The 18,694-nt window shown below is 36.4% G+C and overlaps 2 protein-coding genes across 2 annotated transcripts; both read left to right on the forward strand.

Annotated features, from left to right (window-relative positions):
- The first annotated feature begins 136 nt into the window (after nucleotides 1-136).
- Nucleotides 137-1,965, forward strand: ifng1 (interferon gamma 1). Its single transcript, XM_051108212.1, has 4 exons — nucleotides 137-401; nucleotides 844-921; nucleotides 1,057-1,260; nucleotides 1,617-1,965. Exons 1-4 carry the CDS (start codon nucleotides 273-275, stop codon nucleotides 1,755-1,757), a joined length of 552 nt encoding a protein of 183 aa, XP_050964169.1. The 5' UTR covers nucleotides 137-272; the 3' UTR covers nucleotides 1,758-1,965.
- Nucleotides 1,966-7,990: 6,025 nt separating this feature from the next.
- si:ch211-266a5.12 (uncharacterized protein LOC557488 homolog) lies at nucleotides 7,991-10,610 on the forward strand. The gene is made up of 6 exons (XM_051108368.1): nucleotides 7,991-8,404; nucleotides 8,575-8,637; nucleotides 9,087-9,242; nucleotides 9,544-9,606; nucleotides 9,711-9,785; nucleotides 9,870-10,610. Exons 1-6 carry the CDS (start codon nucleotides 8,246-8,248, stop codon nucleotides 9,966-9,968), a joined length of 615 nt encoding a protein of 204 aa, XP_050964325.1. The 5' UTR covers nucleotides 7,991-8,245; the 3' UTR covers nucleotides 9,969-10,610.
- The last annotated feature ends 8,084 nt before the right edge of the window (nucleotides 10,611-18,694 follow it).

Raw genomic sequence — 18,694 nt, forward strand, 5'->3', positions numbered from 1 at the left:
GGGCTCGATAGCGTTGAGTATGATGGTGCATTGTGATTTAAAGGAAACTTCGGCTGTAAAAGCCACACAATTTCACACCTTCATCACAGCTCGCTTGCTTGCTCTCACACATAACTATAAATACCCCCATTCAGTCAAACACATGCATTCAGACCATTACCAGGACACGAGAACAGTCGGGTGTCGCGAGACGGCTTAAAAAGTTAACTTCGGCTTTTAAAAGACAGGAATACAAGTCAAACTTGGTCGAGAACCTCAAACTAACAAGGACTATGATTGCGCAACAAACAATGGCCTTTTTCTGGGGAGTATGTTTGCTGAGTTTGGGATGGATGACATACGGCGAGGCCAGCGTCTCCGAGAACCTGGACAAGAGCATCGATGAGCTCAAAGCGTACTATGTAAGTAGAACAGTTCGGGTTTCAAAGATATATCACGTCGCAGACAGGAAGTGAAAAAGGAGTCCAAAAAGTTCACTGATGTTAGTTAACCGGCATAGGTATGGTGTACCGTTTCAGGTTCGGCCTGTAAGACAGGCCGCAAACCATTCCAGTTCTTTTTTGGAAAGCTGGCAAACTAAAAGCTTAAAGCTGGCTTTACAAACCAGCTAACCTTACTGCAATTGGATGTTTGAGAGACATATTAGACAAAAACAGGAAGTGTAGTCTATCATTCATACATACTGAAACTGGTCTTTTTTGTATAATGGAACATGTCTGCTCTGTAGGCTGAGTCTGGGTTTCAGATATAGCGCACTAATAATAAACACATTTATCTGATTAAGCGAGAATAGTAACTAAAATAGTAACTGATCGAAACGATAACCTTCTCATTTGTTTCCAGATAAAAGATGACCACGAGCTACACAATGCACATCCTGTCTTCCTACGGGTCATAAAAGACTTAAGGGTGAATCTTGAGGTAAATAACCTCCTTTGTGTCACAGCGTGGCATCGGTGGTCTAAAATACCTAAATATCAGTCTAGCCAAAGGATGTATTGTTTTGGAACATCCTATATGGCATATCTTGTGTTAAATGCTTTTGTTTTGTTGCAGGAAACTGAACAGAATCTTTTGATGAGCATCATAATGGACACATACAACAGGATATTCACTCGCATGGAAAATGATAGTAAGGATGAAGCTACAAAAGAAAAACTGGAGCATGTTAAAGACCACTTGGAGGAACTGCAAAAAAACTACTTCCCAGGCAAAAGTGCAGAGCTCAAGACGTATGCAGAAACCCTATGGGCGATAAAGGTGAGACAACCGTTTTTCTATGAAACCAAACTTGACACCAAGAAGCCCTGAACATCATTGCTATAGAGTTATAAATAGGAAGGCCCAAAGGCTGGTGAACTGAGAAAATGTACCACCTCTAAATAGTTTGTTCTGGCCACAAAACAATAAAAAAAATAAATGAATTTGACTGTAGCCTTGGTTATAAGGCCGCCTTTGGTAACCACACAAAAGGAGTTTTACTTCTAAAAGCGGGTAATCAAGGTTTTCGTGGTCCTGTTTTTTTTCCCTCACAATGCATGCAGATACGAAAACTAAAAGTGCACTAGAGTAGAAATTTCTTATTTTACTAATTACTAACTACTTTACAATTGCAGGCTGATGATCCGGTCGTCCAGCGCAAAGCATTGTTCGAGCTGAAGCGCGTCTACAGGGAAGCAACACAGCTGAGAAACCTGAAGAACAAAGAGCGCAGGAGACGACAAGCCAAATTAACCAAAAAGAATCAGAAGTCTTGATCATCATTTCAAAGAATGGTGGAAATTCAGTGTTCATTCTATTTATTCTATTTATAAAGTTTGTGTTGTGCACATATTGTGCGCGATGGATAATTGTTGAAACTGACATTATTTATTTGTTCTTATTTATTCGAAAAGCACTGTAAACCACTTGCCAGAAACGGCAACTTTTGTAAGGTCTGTGACTGAATAAAATACCTTTTAAAAACGTTTGGGCTGATGTAAGTGACTTCACGTTTCTATCCAGAGATTATGACACAAAAACTTTCCCCCAGCATTTGAAACTCTTTGTCATCTGTCTCATTAGCATACATTTTGGGCTAAGCCCACATACTGAATGTCGTATTACGGACTAAAGTGGCACTGCCACCCTTAACTAAGCAAAGGACACCATCACAATGGTTGAAATCAAACACCAAAGTCACATACAGGGCCCTGAGAAAGCCAATCGCCCCAAAACAGATTAGATACTTATGTCACACTTGAAAGTGTATCAGTGTCATTGTATTAGAAACCACATGCACACTTTAAACTAAATTGTGCGAACCAACTGTAAATGTACCAACTTGGCGGTTATATTAACAGCGTGCATTTTATTCCTTCGCTAGTTTATTTCTCTTATAAAAAGACTGCCAAGTGAGCCACCTGTGAAATACAAAACTGCTTACACAGTTGTATACAATCCTTACGGCAGAAAAGAAAAATGTAATTGAACAGGTTTGGTCTTATCTGTCACTGGAGGTGAAGGCAGTCTATCACGACACAATGTCATATAGCAACTGCATACCACAACAAATTAGCTCCTATAAGGTTTCACTTTGACTTCCTTAAAAATAGTGAAGTTGGAAATTTATACTTATTGTGTGACTGCCAGGAAAAATGTGGCCCTATCAAGTCCAAGAGGGTGGAGAAGCTCTTCACTAACACGGTTCAAACTTGCAATTAGCATGCAAAACAAATTCAGTCGTGATTTGTAAAAAGCTTTGTGAATTTCCTTGCTGCACCAAGCTGGTTTATACTAGTTTGTTTTCTGATTTGGTGCTGATCTCCCTGGCAAAAGTTGTTGCTGTTCCTCTACATGTAAAGAACAATGGGTATAGTCAGATTATTCCTATTGGGGACACCATCATGACATACTGGGAACTAGCAACAACTGCATAAGTAGAAGAATGATGATGCAAGTGTTATTTCTTAGCAAATGCACTTTAACTGCTGATGATGCATTAACCACAAACCAGCAAAATAGAGAAAGAGAGTACGGATGACACACTTATGCTCACCCTTGAATAGCATCCATGCTTTCCTGCTAGCAACAGAATTGCAAGGATGCTTGTAGCTTTAGAAAACCTTGTGGATCTAAGCATGGTTATTTTTTTGCCTTTTACTTTAAGAGTCATGAAACTACCCATTTTAACACATGCCAACTCTCACCACAGTTTCGAAAAAAGGTGCAGAGAGCACTGTCTGCGGTCCAGCCAGCTTTACTCTGCTTTAATGGGGTTAACAGTATCAAAGGTTCCCACGGATACGCAAAACAAAATGCACTAGTATATTATACAGTGTTGTTTTTATTCTTTAAGTGTAATTAAATAAATACTGAGAAATTTGCATTTGTATTTGTAGCTTGAAGAGCTATGGAGCAGTAGAAAGCATTAATGACAGGCTTTTTTATTTAAAGACAAACACAGTTTGTTCAGTAAACCACTGTTTAAGTAAGCACAGCTATTTGTGCATAAAATTATTTTAATGCACTATTTAGTGCACTATCCCACTTTGGCAGCATTGAGAATTTAAAGTCCCCAGGAATTTAAAATTGAAGTTTTTTGGCTTGTAGTATGAATATGTTAAAGGAGTAGTTCACTTCCACAACAAAAATTTCTATGGTGCCCCTGAGTTTGAACTTCCAAAATGCAGTTTAAATGCAGCTTCAAAGGGCTCTAAATGAACCGAGTATAAGGGTCGTATCTAGCAAAACGATCGGTCATTTCCTAAAAAAAATTACAATTCATATACTTTTTAATCTTAAATAAGTTCAAATGCCCTTTACAAAATAAAAAGGTAAAACATTGATGTAAGCTGATTTGCTAACACTTTATTTTGATAGTCCACTTTCGACATTCTACTAACAGTAAGTAACTTTGCAACTGCATGTCAACTACACTGTAAAAAACAAACAAAAAAAACAATTTGTTGAGTCAGCTTAAAATAATTTGTTACCCTGCTGCCTTAAAATTTTAAGTTCAGTCAACTAAAATAAGTTTAGTCAACTTGAAATGTTAAGTTGTACTAAGTAACAACTTAAAATAAAATTTTAAGTTGATTCAACTCAAAAATCTAAGTTGTCACTTAGTATAATTTAACATTTCAAGTTGAATAAACTTTTTTTTGAGTTGACTGAACTTAAAATTTTAAGGCAGCTGGGTTACAAATTATTTTAAGTTGACTCAACAAATTGTTTTTTACAGTGTAGACTGTCTGCTTAATATCTTCTAACACTCTTCTAAACTTTGCAATTATATGTCAACTTATTCTACTAACCCTAAACCTAACCTAACAGTCTGCTCTGAGAGTTAGTAGACATGTAGTTGCAAATTAATGAGAATTAGTTGACATGTAGCTGCAAAGTTACTTCAAAAAGTTCACGCAGACCTAGACAAGACGGGCGTTTGAGGTTAAAAACTATGTAAATTGTCATTTTTTTTAAAGAAAATAACCAAAATAACATACTCCTTTAAGGTTATCTGTAAGCTAGTGTGCTCCAAAACAATGACAAAATTCTCATTTAGAAGATACAAGCATTCAAAACTTGCAGACTCTCACTTCCGCCAATATGGATCATCGATCACCCTGCACTTTAGCTTCTCATCAAACTTTCTGTTCAATCAAATGCCCTCTAGAATCCGACACGTCCCGCCCCCAACGCTATAAATAGACACTGAAGCTGCGGGTGAAATCTGTCACTTGTTCACAGAATTTGTGAAATGATTAGCATGAAGCGAATCATATACGCTAATTGGCGCAGACCACAAAACGTATCGGACATATTTGAATTCTAGACTATTTTATATGTGGATAATGTGATATGGATGAGATTGTGGCTGTCATATGCTGTCAAATGCGGCTTTAGAGAGCTAAACAGCTTTGGCCCAAGCTGTGATATAAACAAAACGGTACTGGCTATTTTAAAAAGGGGGCGGGGCAGCTGGATATGTCCCGCCCTGTCTTCCTTTTACCTCGTTGCTGAGGACTATAATGTAGTGATGTAGTATCTAGGCTGTAATAAAGGTCAGAACTTGGAACTAATGTGCATTGCTGCCAGCCAATCAGAACTGAATATTCAGACAAACCATGGTTTCCACCTTATTCTTCAGTGCGGAACTAAGCCTATGGGTGAGATTTACGATTCATTAGCCGCTATAGGAAAATGATGAGAAGAATAACGACATGCAGTAAACGGTAAAATCGTTTGCACTACAAACCAGTGTGTTCATAATTACGATATAATTACGAAATAACACGGTAAAACACGACAATTTGCAATATCATACAGCAAAACGAGCTGTTTTGCACAGCTAAAAATAGCTGGACGCTGATGACACTGATGACACCATTAAATTTACAAATGGCTGCACCCACTCTTACAAGAAAAATAGGGAGGATAATAAAAGCAAAAACTTGTTTATTTCCCCATGCTGTACTAAAAAAACATATTGAACTGTGACTGTGTATGTGTTATATATAAATACACACACAATAGAATATGCTATTTTTATGATGTTGATTAGAAATACAAGTGGTCTGTTATTAAACACTTACGGTAAGATCATTGTAATGCAATGTCAGCGCCATAATTCTGAAAAAAAAAAGATGTACAAGGAAGTCTTTTTTGTTTTACAAGAGCAATTCTGTTTTGAGTGTACACTGGAAATAACATTCCAAAGCATTTATGTTGTTTTAGGAAGTAGAAATATGTTAGATGCAGAACCTGACGTTCATTTACCATCTGTGTTTACCGTGCACGCCACGTGCAATGTGGAAAGCATCACTGCTTTAGACCTGACAAATGGCGCTTGTGTCCACCGTAGACAGGGTGTAAACAAAAACCTAGAAACTTGGCTGTAGAAATTGCTTATTGCACAGAAATGAAATGTTCCACAGAAAGTTGCTGTATTGCACTGAGAAAGATATGCAACACCTTTGTATTTTAACACCATGCAAGCAAACATGTGCAACCGTTGCTTTTATATATCAGTTTAGCGGTTACAGTGTCCGTTATGGAATAGTAATGTGCTAGTTTTATGATGCTATAAAAATGAATGAAATAGAATTTTATGACTTTTAGTCCATGTGTTAGCTCATCTATATGTTAGTGTACTCCTTTAATTTATAGCTTTAGTCAGCTTAAATACACAAAGCAATATCAATTAGTCATCCTACACTTTTGTCCAATCAAATGCTAGAATGAGAACGCCCCGCCCTCTAATACTACTTGCATCCAACTAGCAAGTAGCAAATCATGATAGCTGGGTAACTAAACCCAGGGTGTTTTGTTTTATAATGTATTTAGGCTTTAGGCATATAACAATAAACGTGAGATTCCTTTCATTTTTAAGCAGCTCAGACTGCTTCCTGTTTACATTGACCTACATTTCAAAGAAACAGGGTAAAGGCTGATGAAGTGAGGATACGAAAAAAACTTTGACTGTGGAAATCCCCCCCTTACCCCTCCCCAACCTTATTCATCCTTTGTCTTTTTTCATTTAATGCTGAGCACACAACAACAGAAGCTGGAAATTCCTTGGGCGTGGGGATTGCACAGGTGCGCATCTTACTGCGCGTTGCTGTTTGGAAATTTATTTGCAAGGGCAACGACACATAATCAGAGGTTTAGATGGAATTTGGTGTGTAAAATGAGGTCTTGAAGAGAAGGATAATTATTTAATTTTTCCACTAAGTGGACATAATTGCATCAGTGGAGAATTGTTGTCATTTTACGGAAACATTTCCACTATAACGTAATTTCCAATGCATCATATTAGAATATGGCATGTTTCATAGTCAGCATTTTATCCTAAATACACTTAAATCATTTTGACACTTAATTTGCAATTACACAGACTTGATTTTTCATTGTTTTTATACATTATATCTCATATTTCACCTCAGGCATTTTAATGACACTGCCTGATAAGCAACTACACACATTTTTGATTTGGTTGTGAAATGGCTTGACTGAAGGAAATCTTAAAATTGTGTAAAAACATCCAGTATATATTAAAATGGTTTATGATTATAGTATGTATTGTAATAAAAATCATTTTTATGATGAATTTCATACATTGAAAGTGGGTTTGGAACACCTTTAGATATATTTTTAACAACATCCCAGTTTATTTTCTAGTTTAGAAAACTCAAGAGTTAAACTGTAATGTCAGCTGTAAGATAACTTAGATAACTGATAGAAAGATATGCAACAAAACACATTCAGATCAAAGTGACAAATCACATTTTTACTGATAGTCCTTTTACTGATAGCATTTTTGGGTATAACATGTCACAGTTTACTGTATTTTGCTGTCCTCACTTACATAAAAGAACTCTAGTGTCCTGCACACGCTAGTTTTTGCTTTGGCTATAAAAGCCATTTTGCAGTTTTTCTATATTACAAATAATTAATTAAGGCATGATAAAGAAAACAGTGTCAGAGACACATTTAACTGAATAAGGAAAAAAGTGTGCATCCTGGTTAATAAAAGTCCCTTAAGTAATAACGTGACAAAGTAATACAGATTGCCACGTTTGAAGGCACTAACCTCAAAAAAAGAATGAGACGAGACGAGATGCGATGAGATACTGCAAAGTGGCCTAGATTTCAAGTCCCCCTCAGTTTCCATAAGTGACCCCTTATCACCTTATTGATCAATCGTCTAGTTTCTATCATCACTCGTTTAGCCTTGGAGTTAGAAACCTGCAAAGATGACATTTGATACTTTCTAACAATCTTTTGTACAAGATTAATTTATAATGCCATTTACGTTGCCCTTAATGAACTTTCCTTGACCAAGACTGTGGTTTGCGTAGAGATTTAGAATCTGGGACATCCTCGAGCCGCATAAATGTCATGACCTCATTATAGAGTTGTAATACAATTTTGTGGTGACTTTCTTTTATTTAAGCTCCCTTGAGTAGCATGAAGCAGCCAGAAAAATTTGCATTCTGTAGCGGCAATGTGAGCCCGGACATGATCCCTATTGGATACATCAGCCAACGTGGATTACATTACAGTTCAGGAGTCTGACATCATCACCTGTCTTGATCTCAACTGGAAAGGCAGCTACAAAGAGACTTTGCTGACGTCACCAGGAAACTAGAATAAATACAAAGGTGAGGACCAGAGCGAAGGCAAAAAGAAGGAAGAACGGAATGAGGCAGGTGTATCAGCAGGAGCTGCTTTCATATACACTCATTTAGTCACTCTGGAACTGAGTATGGCCGGCATTTTGCAGTATTGTTTTCTGATCCTGATTTTCGGCATTCCGACGCACACATGTGCGGCAGTAGTCCAAAATGCAAAGTGCGTCAGAGAGGAACCCTGTTTTGATCTACACTTGTTGGCTAATATGGCCGAGCGTGTCAGCAAAGACGTGGTGAGTATTCTTGTCCTACTATCAGCCTTGTGTTACGCTAATAACCGCATGCGCTTGTTACAAAACTAATGCAAACAAGTAGCCTCAACAAGATAACTAGCATGCTTTTTTGGAAATGCCTTGGAGATTTTGAATATTTCAGTTGGTGATGGTTTGTGTGATCTCCTCAGACAGCTGCAGATGGTGAGAAGATCCTCCTGAAGCACAGATCCTTTGACAAAATTGGGAAAAGGGTAAGATTCATATTATGAGTTAGTCATTGATGCATAAAACTAGTTACTCCAATTGCTGCATTATAAAATCCGGTGTATTTGAAAGTAATATGAATGTAAACTGGGGGTCCTGTTATGAGGCGGGGCTCAGTGAGGTCCTATATGATATAGCCAGCTAATTGGGCATGGGGCCAACCCATAAAAGAAGCCCAACCCTTTGGGCCTCATTAATGTTAGCAACAACCTTAATAAGCTTCTAAGAATGATTTGTATGTCACGTTACACATTTCAGTCTTCAAAATTTCAAACGTTTCTAGCCACGTGCATGTACGCATGACTTCACAGTAAAGAAAAAAGATCAAGATGTATCTGTGGAATGTTTTTTTTTTTTTTTTGTTCACAATCATGTTATTCACATTTGGCATCAGGTTTCACATATTTATAGTAACCTGAACTGTTTCATTCATCAGAGAAATCTTCACAGCTGCGTCCTGCAGAAAATCATCAAACTATTTCATGATGTTCTCGATAAGACGAAGGGGAACTACGTCCCTAAAGATGAGGAAATAAACCACCATCTTGAGCTTATACACGTTATGGATCGACTCAAAAACTGTTTATATGAGGTCAGCACGTTTTGTTTTCAAAATGCATCATAAGCTTTGTCATGCTATATCATCATATTTTTGAGTGATGCAATTATACTATATATAAAAGGGAAAATACAAACCAGAAAGACCAGCATGGCCTCTTTTACACTAACGCAACTTCAAAGCTAAGTTTAGCTAGCCAAGCACTAACCAAAACCAGATCATCCTACATTTTTCAGCGGGGTGCTACTTAGTAGGTTAACAATATAGCAACATGTTTACTAGAATATGACTTAGTTACTAAACAAATTTCTTGGCTACCACTTCTTTGTTTCAGACAAAAGATAAATGTAAAAAGCTATATAAGATGGCAGACATAACCACAACTTCCTCTCCAGCGGTAAATTTTCTTGCACATATTTCTTATATATATTGAATATGAATAAATAATAAAAGGAATTTCACTCAGAAGCAATTAAAACACTCTATATGTGTTTTATCTAGATTCCGGAGAAAAACATGAACCCGAATCAGCTTGCTGTCTTACAGCTGCAAAAACTGAAGTATGCCAGTGAAAGGGTAAGTGTTTCAAACTATTATTAAACTGATTAAACCTGTTTTTGCATGCATCTTATTGACTCTTTATCTTCATTGGTCTTACAGCTCAGCAATGTGGATATCCAGGAAATGGTCATGGATGAGCTAAAATCCCTTCATCTCTACATGAGGGGAAAAGGCTTCCGGAAAAATACGAACGACTGAAAAAGAAGCATGTCGTTCCAGCCTAAGATGTGTTATGTCACCTGATCACTTTACACTCTTAAAAATAAAGGTGTTTCACGATGCCATAGAAGAACTTTTTTTGTCTAAATGGTTCCATTAAGAACCTTTAACATCTGAAGAACCTTTCTGTTTCGCAAAAGGTTATTTGTGGCAAAAGAAGGTTCTTCAGATTATAAAAAGGTAAGAAAGAGATGGTAGTTTAAAGAACCTTTGACTGAATGGTTCTTTGTGGAACCAAAATGGTTCTTCTATGGCATCGCTGTGCTTTTAAAGCACCTTTATTTTTATGAGTGTAAGATGTGCCAGTTTAAGCAGGGACAGAATAACAAGCTATCTCTTCTAAATGAGACCAACTTATTTTTCTGACTTTTTTTTTATTCCTAACCAGGTATTTTAGTTGTTCGTGCTTTTAGTGCAAATGTCTTTGTTGCTTTTTTAAGTAATGAGTATTTAAACAGTATATGCATATTGCTTACGTACTTTCGGTGAAAGATTGAGTGTACTGCAGTAAACGCAGGTGAAAAAATAGACAAGATATAGATAATTTTGTCAATGAAAACACAATATACATGTTTTTCTTTGTATTCTATTGCATTCATTTGTCTGCTCAGTAAAATATTTTTATATCTGACTCTATCTGTTTGCTTAGGTGTGTTTGTATGTGTGAAAACCACACCATTAAGTTACTGGTATTAGTGGGAAATTCTCAAGTTGCTGGATTACATTGATTGTCATAAACTGATAATATAATTATTTATTAGTATAATTGTTTATTCAGCTTTTTTGGTCTTTTTCTACCCCACTGTAGATATTTATGTATCCATCTATATTATATATTTAACTACACAACTCTACATTAACAACTACACTGACTACTTAACCAGCCATTCATCCCTGTGTATGAGTGAGATGCAGGCATGCATAAAAACTTAACGGAAATAATACACGTGATACACAATAGGCTACTGCTTATGATGAGATCAGCATTTCTCTAAACTCATAACCCATATTTAAAGGGATAGTTCACCCAAAAATGAAAATTCTTTCATTAATTACTCACACTCATGCTGTTATTAGATCTTTGTTCATCTTCGGAACACAAATTAAGATATTTTTGATAAATTCCAAGAGCTTTCTAACCCTGCACAGACAACAATGCAAAATACCACAAGGTAGTAAGGACATCATTAAAAAAGTCCATGTGACATCAGCGGTTCAACCGCAATTTAATACTTGTTGTGTGCAAAGAAAGCTAAAATAATGACTTTATTCAACAATTTTTTCACTTCCGTGTCAGTCAAAGTGTGTTCACAAGAGTACCACGCATATGCGGTGGTTTTCTTTGCGCACAAAAAGTATTCTCGTATCATCAAATTACAGCTGAACAACTGATTTTAACGTTGTCTTTACTTTGACCTTACGTTGACCTTCCTGGGCCTTGTACGTGGTCGTTGTCTATGCAGGGTCAGAAAGCTCTCGGATTTCATCAAAAATAACTTAATTTGTATTCCGAAGATAAACGAAGGTCTTACGGGTTTGAAATGACAGGATGCACAACTTCTGACACTGACAAACAAAAAATATGCATGCATTTGCATCCATTTTAAGAGTTTTTTATTTTTCTGTTTTTCTTTTTTTTAATTTATATATTATATTTGGTTATAAGATTTCACTATTTTTCAGTAAAACATGCTGCAGTAGTGATGTGCTTGTTCGTGCTAATTAAATCCCACAGTTTGACCGTGTTGCATTTTTCATTTCATCATTTGTAAAGATGTCCAATTTGATTGGAAAAACAAGACTTAAATGAAAAGCGAAACTTCAAACTCACACCATGACCAAGCAGGATATCATTACTGCTGAGCTTCAAAACAACAGTGACTTAGGGAGTCGAAAGTTTCTTAGATCTTGATGATATCTCATTTGAATCATGCTGAAAAACAGCCAGAGATACACAAGAAATGGCAGCGCCCACAGCGGAAATTGTGGCGGCTTGATGAAAGCCGTGAATGTAAATAAAAGAAAGACGATAATGAATGAATGAAAGAAACTATGAGCCTTTGATCACTTTCTAGGTCTGAAAAGATGATTAAACGCATGTGATTACTTTTTAATTTCATGCAGAAGTGCGACAGCTCTGCCTCGTCGCATGAAGTGATGTCACTGAGAAACCCCCAGTCTCCCATCACTTCTGGTAAGTGGCTGCGGCAACTTACGATAAGCAGAGCAAAGTTGACCACAGACTCAGCCTTCTACTGAAGGGTGGTGTACAACACAAACAGAGTGAGAGAGAACTGTGACAGAGGCCTGAGGAAGATGCACAGTGACAGTCTGAAGAATTTGATGAGAATCAATTAAGGTACTTTTCGCAGGAAAACATCACTTGGTGGCTTCTTGAAAGTGACAAATTAAAAGAAATGAAATAAAACACGATAGTGTTTCTATGAATTGCTGGATCTCCCTGTTGCAGCTCTATTGTGACTTTATGGTAGATGTTTCTTCTACATGATCATCAACCCAGCACTATACTGTCAGCAAACTATGTGTCATTTTACAGTTACAAGTTGAAAATAAAAGTATATCTATTTATATGAGTGTATGTGAGTGGGTGCATGTCAGCACTTTCGTTCTTACTCAGGTCCTGCTCTGCATCCAAAATGCACAATGAGCATCTCTATACTACACGTTAATGACATCAGCTTTTAGAGGCTTCTTCCTTGAACAAGTGAGCAGTAAAACTTATGTGGAATCATGTGGTGGAGGAAAAAAAACGACTAATTATTTGGCAAAATCAAAAGTCCCAGTTAGACTTTAAATGGGCAATTAATTGGCACTTTCCAAGAAGTCGGTATGCTTTGATGTCTAATTACTTTTGCTGAAGCACATTCTAGTGAGAAATATTGGGAATGTTACACCGTGTCTACACCAGACGTGACAGCCTCCGTGTCTACACTGGAGGCGACAAAGCAACCGTTGATAAAGCATGTGCTTTTTGTTCCAGTACGTCATAAATAGAACGAGCCATCAGTTCACTGTGAGACTTGTCGTGTCGCATCCAATGTAGACAGCATCACTGATTATTATGGGTTCTATAGTATTTTGCCGCGACACGCCGCCACGACGTCTGGTAGACGCGGTGTTATTACCTCAGAGGTTTTGAACTTAGACGATATCTAACAATTAAATCTGTATAGCAATATTTCCATAATTTTGACTATCTATCTATCCTTACAAAAATTAACCATGGTTTTATTATAGTAAATGTGTAGTAACCATGGCTAAACTATGGTTAGTATACCAAAACCATGGTTAATTTGTAGTTACCATGGTTTAAGTATAGTAACCATGTTTTTTTGGTTTTATTTGTAGTAAAACCACTCTCATTTTCATAAGAGTACAGTATGTAAAATTTAAATTAGAAGGAAATGACAACAGTATATACAGCAATTATCTGTGACAGATGAAAGAGAATGGATCAGGTTGGAAAAAAGTCACGACTGCAGCTAATTAGATCATGCACCTTTGAAGTTCATGCTCGTCACGGTTCTCCTCACCGCATTACCCTTCCGAAATCGAAGTTCACCCACTTGTCGCTGAATTTTACCGCTGCTTAAAGTTTCGGGGAGAATTTTCAGGGACTGGCACATTGTGTAGGCAGAGGATTCTAAAGGTTCCACTGTCATATATGGTTTTCTTGCTAATTAGGCCTTTATGCAATGTGTGTATTGAAACAGTAGCATGCTTATGTTCCCCGGGTCATGTTCCCATTAAAAAGATTCATCTGAACAACACAGATAGAGACCGATTTAATAATTTACTTGATGTTAAAAGTAGATTTTGTGGAGGACTAGAATGAATTTATTTGGAAAGTTGTTAGATAGGTAGATGTTAAGCAGTTATCCAACCATAATAGATCACAATAATTGAATCCTTGAGTAAAGTAATAGTTGAAAAATTAAAATTCTGTCATTGATTACTAAGCCCCATGTCGTTCCAAACCCGAACCCCCAAAACCTTCGTTCATCTTCGGAACACAAACTAAGATATTTTGGGGTAAATTCAAGAGCTTTCTGACCCTGCATAGACAGCAACACAACTGAGATGTTCAAGGCCCAGAAAGCTAGAACACGGTTAAAATAGTCCATGTGACATCAGTGGTTCAACCTTAATTTTCTGAAGTTACGAGAACATTTTGTGTGACTTTAATCAATAATTACTTCTCTCCCGTGTCAGTCTTTGATGCGTGCGAGTACCACATACCATGAAGACTTTGTGGAAATGAAGAGATTGTGGAAACGTGTAAACGTCCACAAATAAAATACTTGGAAAACTTGATTAAAACATTAAACCATTAATGAACAATTTTGACATTCAAACATGCTTTGTTCAATATAACTTGACTGCCGACTGCTTGACTACTTGCACAGTTTGCAGTAGTTATATCGGAAGCAAGGTGCACAGTGGTTTGGAGATAAGGATCAGAAACTCAAATAGCAAATTATATCGATGCATATCGTAAAACCAAAACAGAGACAAAGCAGCTGACGCATCCTCTCACAGAGAAATTCACAAGACTGTAGGTACATGTGCACTAAACCACAACTATTGCCAGTGATTCTTGTGATAAAGGCAAGGTAGATTAATTGAGATTGGGAGGGTTACAGCGTTGTGGAGGGAAACAAAATCAAACTATAAAACATCTCACAAATTAGCATTGGTCATGCTACAATCCTGCATTGAGCTAATATGCTAATACTCTATTCTCTACGCTCTCTTATAGAAGTTTCTTGCATTTGCAAGCATAAATTTAACCTATATGTTAGCCCCTGCAAGTAGTTCATTTGCATATAGAAAAAGGGCAGAAGCAATATAGTTTCCATGAGCTGTCATTTCAAAACGTGTCACATTTCCTGTGCATGCTCAATTGCTCTGCACGCTGCGTGGTTGTAAACATGTAGGAGTGAAGACCAACAAACAGAAACCCTCTGACATTGAATACTGTTTAATGTGTTAAATACAAAGTTAGTGAGTGGCTTAAGCACAGTAAAATAGAGAACGAGTGCTATTGTCCATTCGAAGAGTGAAATAACACACTGATGCTAAAGGAATGTCCCTAAACCGAACGGGACAATCCTACAATCATTTCTGTTCCATAGGTGAGAAGGTCAAATTAAGAAAAGGTGATTGGAAAATACGGATGAGTCAGGCTCCGCCCACCCACCCACACGCACATGCTCTCTCAAACTCGTTGCCTCATTGACCACGAGTATGAACGGCCTATATTTGAGTGGCCTTATAGCTGGTCTGCTATCTACGCTTTACATTTTAAACATGCACTTTTAGAAATTATAATACAATTACACTATAAACAATATGGAGTTTACTATGATAAGGGATTCCTTTAGAGAAATTACAGAATCACTGACTCAGAGAATATAAAAGCCCTTCTAACTTTACAGAAGTGCCAGTCACTTTTTCCAGATTCGCAACTGTGCATTTTGATGCACAACAGTATCTGTATACTTGCAGGAACAACACTGTCATGACTCTTTAACACATATACAGCAAACCAGGGATGGAAAATATTATTCAGAATTAATGAGTATGACTGTGGTTATTCTTTGAAGACATTGTTTTTTGTATGTTTGCGGTTGGTTTGGATTACCTTGAGGTTAAGGTTTATAAAAAGAGTCATGAGGTGCAAAAATAAGCCTTAGCAAGAGTCACTAGGCCATGGTTTAGTTGAAACAGGGATACTGAGATGGGCAGGGGCTGAGGGTATTTCCAAAAAACGCACTTTTCTCAACAGTACGGACTGGACCACTGACAAGAAATAGCACTCATGTGCATAATGAATATAAGCACTCATATGCACTCATATGCTACATGAATATAATGAAAAGTCATGAGAATTTGGTGATATACTAATTAATGTGGCAGGGTGCTTTGAGCACTTCACTTTAACTCTACATTGTGGCACAAAATAATAATTTAGTATGTATAATAATAATAAGTATGCAATGATTCATTGAAAAGAAAAAAAAAAACTTTGGCCACGTCATTTAATTAATTGCAAACATAGGCCTGTTCCTGCACAAAGACACGGCGATATAGCTCCACCTCGTGGAGAACGATTCTAACCAACAGAACATGAATTAAATAATTAAAAAAAGAGAAATAAAAATAAATTAATCTCAGGGTTGCTAATCCACTGTGGTAATTATGACAAAAATATTAAGAGCTTAAATGTATAATTGTATTAAAACAGTCATATAATTAAGGCAAATTTCAAGGACATTAAATAGAGGCCAAAAAAAAAAAAAAAATCAAAATTCAAAATATAACGTCAGCATTTTTTGGCGGGACACTGGCGCGGTAGCTTTGCAGCAGAAACCAGGTGTGTTTCTCTACGGTGGATAATAATTAATACTTAATACTGCACCGATTTACACACGTTGGTGATTTTGGTGTCATTTTTAATTGTATAATTGGCTTATTACAAATATATTTTGGGGCAGTAACCACAGAACACATTATCTTTCATTATTTCTCATTATGCTTAGCAAAGTGAAAATTCGCGCTCTTTTTGAATAGGCCTACTGGACGACTGTATCTTTAATTCTACATTATATTCTCAAGTTTATATAAGTAGTTTTGATATATATATATATATATATATATATATATATATATATATATTATTACAGTTTTTGGTGGCAGGAATTGGCTGCACGATTTTGGGAACGTTTCTCACAGAATGAACGTCTCTGAGGAAACGTTTATGGAAGAACAGAAGGTAACGTTAAGCGACTTATGTTAGCAATGCCCTTGTTGTGCATGATGAAACATAACTACAAGTTCATAAAGGAAAATGTGCTTTTCACTATTCCCATAAAGTCCGATTGCAGAAAAAAAACCTACATATTATTTGTGAACAACAGAGAAACATATTTTGTGAAAATAAATCATAAAAGTAGTTTGTTTTGCTTGCAAAATCAATGTGTGGGTTGGAAAAGTGAGCCTTTTACCCACAATTGGGGGTCAAAGTAAATTATAAATATGTTTAATAAATGATATTAAAAATTTGAATCTAACCAAATCATGTCAACTGCTGAAAAAGTCAGCCAGCTATTTATCACAAACATTGTGCTTTTTAGCCCCAACAATAGGAGTTATTAAAAAAAGCCTGTTGATTCAAAGTCATTATTAAGACCTTTGTCTTGAAATGCTGCAGAAATTATTAATATTAGAAACAAATAAATAAATATTTGCTCAACAGTAAAACATGGATATTTAGATAGTGCTGTGGTGAGTTTTTGTGACATCTAGTGGTTAAGAGAAAAATACATTTAAACTTGGAAAAAAAAACACATTGTACCCTAAAACATAAAATACAGTTTAATAGATATATATTGTGCTAATTTTGTAGTAATAAATATGTTCATAATATGCATAATTCATATTTTGCAGGCATCTGAATACCTCCTCAAAGTGGAAGCTTGTTGTGAAAAATCGGAGAGAAGTGAGATCTTTGAACTTCAGAAAACAGCTGGAGAACAAGGTGAGGGACAGCCACAGACATAAAAATAAATCAAATGTAGAGCCACGTGAAATACTGAAATGTAAAATACTGAAATCTCTATGTTGAAATCACTTAATTTTGTGTATTGCAGTTCAATCAAATTCAAAATAATGTTAACTTACCTGGCACTTTTCCAGTGGTCAAAGCACTTTACAAAACTTAAACAATAACAGTATATCTAAGCCAAACAGACAAGCAAATCAAATATACAACAAAACCATATACACATTAAAGACACAGCAGTAGCATAGGCATAATTCAGATTGACAGAGTGTGGATAATCATATATGAAACCTACCAGTGCAAACAGAATGAGTTTGGACTTAAAAAATAAAAATTCAAATAGCCAGTCCCTGTTGGAGTGATGAATGCAATGGATGTGACAAACAAGCTGCAACACCAAACCATTTCAAATACTACCTGAAGACGACAGTTGCCGAGACTTCAAATAATGGGATGAAGCATTCACCAATCATAGCCATTACACCACAAAATGCCTTTGTCCAAGACATAGCCACACCATCCACAGCAACCTCGCAGAAACAGGTAGGTTAGCGCATGTCAGGATGGTGAAATGCAGCAGCCACTGTGAGAAGAATGAAGAATGAAGCATTAACAATAGGCAACATAAAGAAAAAAAAACAAAAATACAAACAGCTCAGGTGTGAGTCACTGGTGGTTAATAAATTAAAACAACGCGTCCATGCAAAAAAATCGTAAGTATAAAGACAAAGGCCACTGGAATGAACAAAAGACAGTAAAACAAATACAAATGACGTAGGGCACTTAAAAAAATATAAGCTTTTTTACAAATTAAAAATTAAGCAGAAATCATATTTAGCTGAAGCGGTTAATCCGAAAGCAGGTAAGTGAACAGTTTCTCCTTCCTTTCCAACATAAAATATAAAACTATATGTGGCTATAATACCCCAGAGCATCAAATGCCAGGAAATACTGAGGTAAGTGTCTTTAAATTTAATCCTACATACACGATCAGTCGAGAATGACTGGTAAAACACTTAAACATGACTTCTTGTGTTGTTCTCTGTGTTAATTTATATGTTCTGCTGATGTCTTATGAGCCATCAAATGCAGGGAAACAACTTAAAAAGTCAAAAGTTTA

This window comes from Labeo rohita, chromosome 4 (assembly GCF_022985175.1).
Source record: "Labeo rohita strain BAU-BD-2019 chromosome 4, IGBB_LRoh.1.0, whole genome shotgun sequence".
Lineage (NCBI taxonomy): Eukaryota > Metazoa > Chordata > Actinopteri > Cypriniformes > Cyprinidae > Labeo > Labeo rohita.

Bases quoted from the DNA above. Each gene is read 5' to 3' on its own strand.
- ifng1 (XM_051108212.1), top strand. From the start codon at position 273: ATGATTGCGCAACAAACAATGGCCTTTTTCTGGGGAGTATGTTTGCTG. The intron at 402-843 runs GTAAGTAGAACA...ATTTGTTTCCAG, and splicing joins ATGAGCTCAAAGCGTACTAT to ATAAAAGATGACCACGAGCT. The intron at 1,261-1,616 runs GTGAGACAACCG...TTACAATTGCAG, and splicing joins AAACCCTATGGGCGATAAAG to GCTGATGATCCGGTCGTCCA.
- si:ch211-266a5.12 (XM_051108368.1), top strand. From the start codon at position 8,246: ATGGCCGGCATTTTGCAGTATTGTTTTCTGATCCTGATTTTCGGCATT. The intron at 8,638-9,086 runs GTAAGATTCATA...TTCATTCATCAG, and splicing joins TTGACAAAATTGGGAAAAGG to AGAAATCTTCACAGCTGCGT. The intron at 9,786-9,869 runs GTAAGTGTTTCA...TTGGTCTTACAG, and splicing joins TGAAGTATGCCAGTGAAAGG to CTCAGCAATGTGGATATCCA.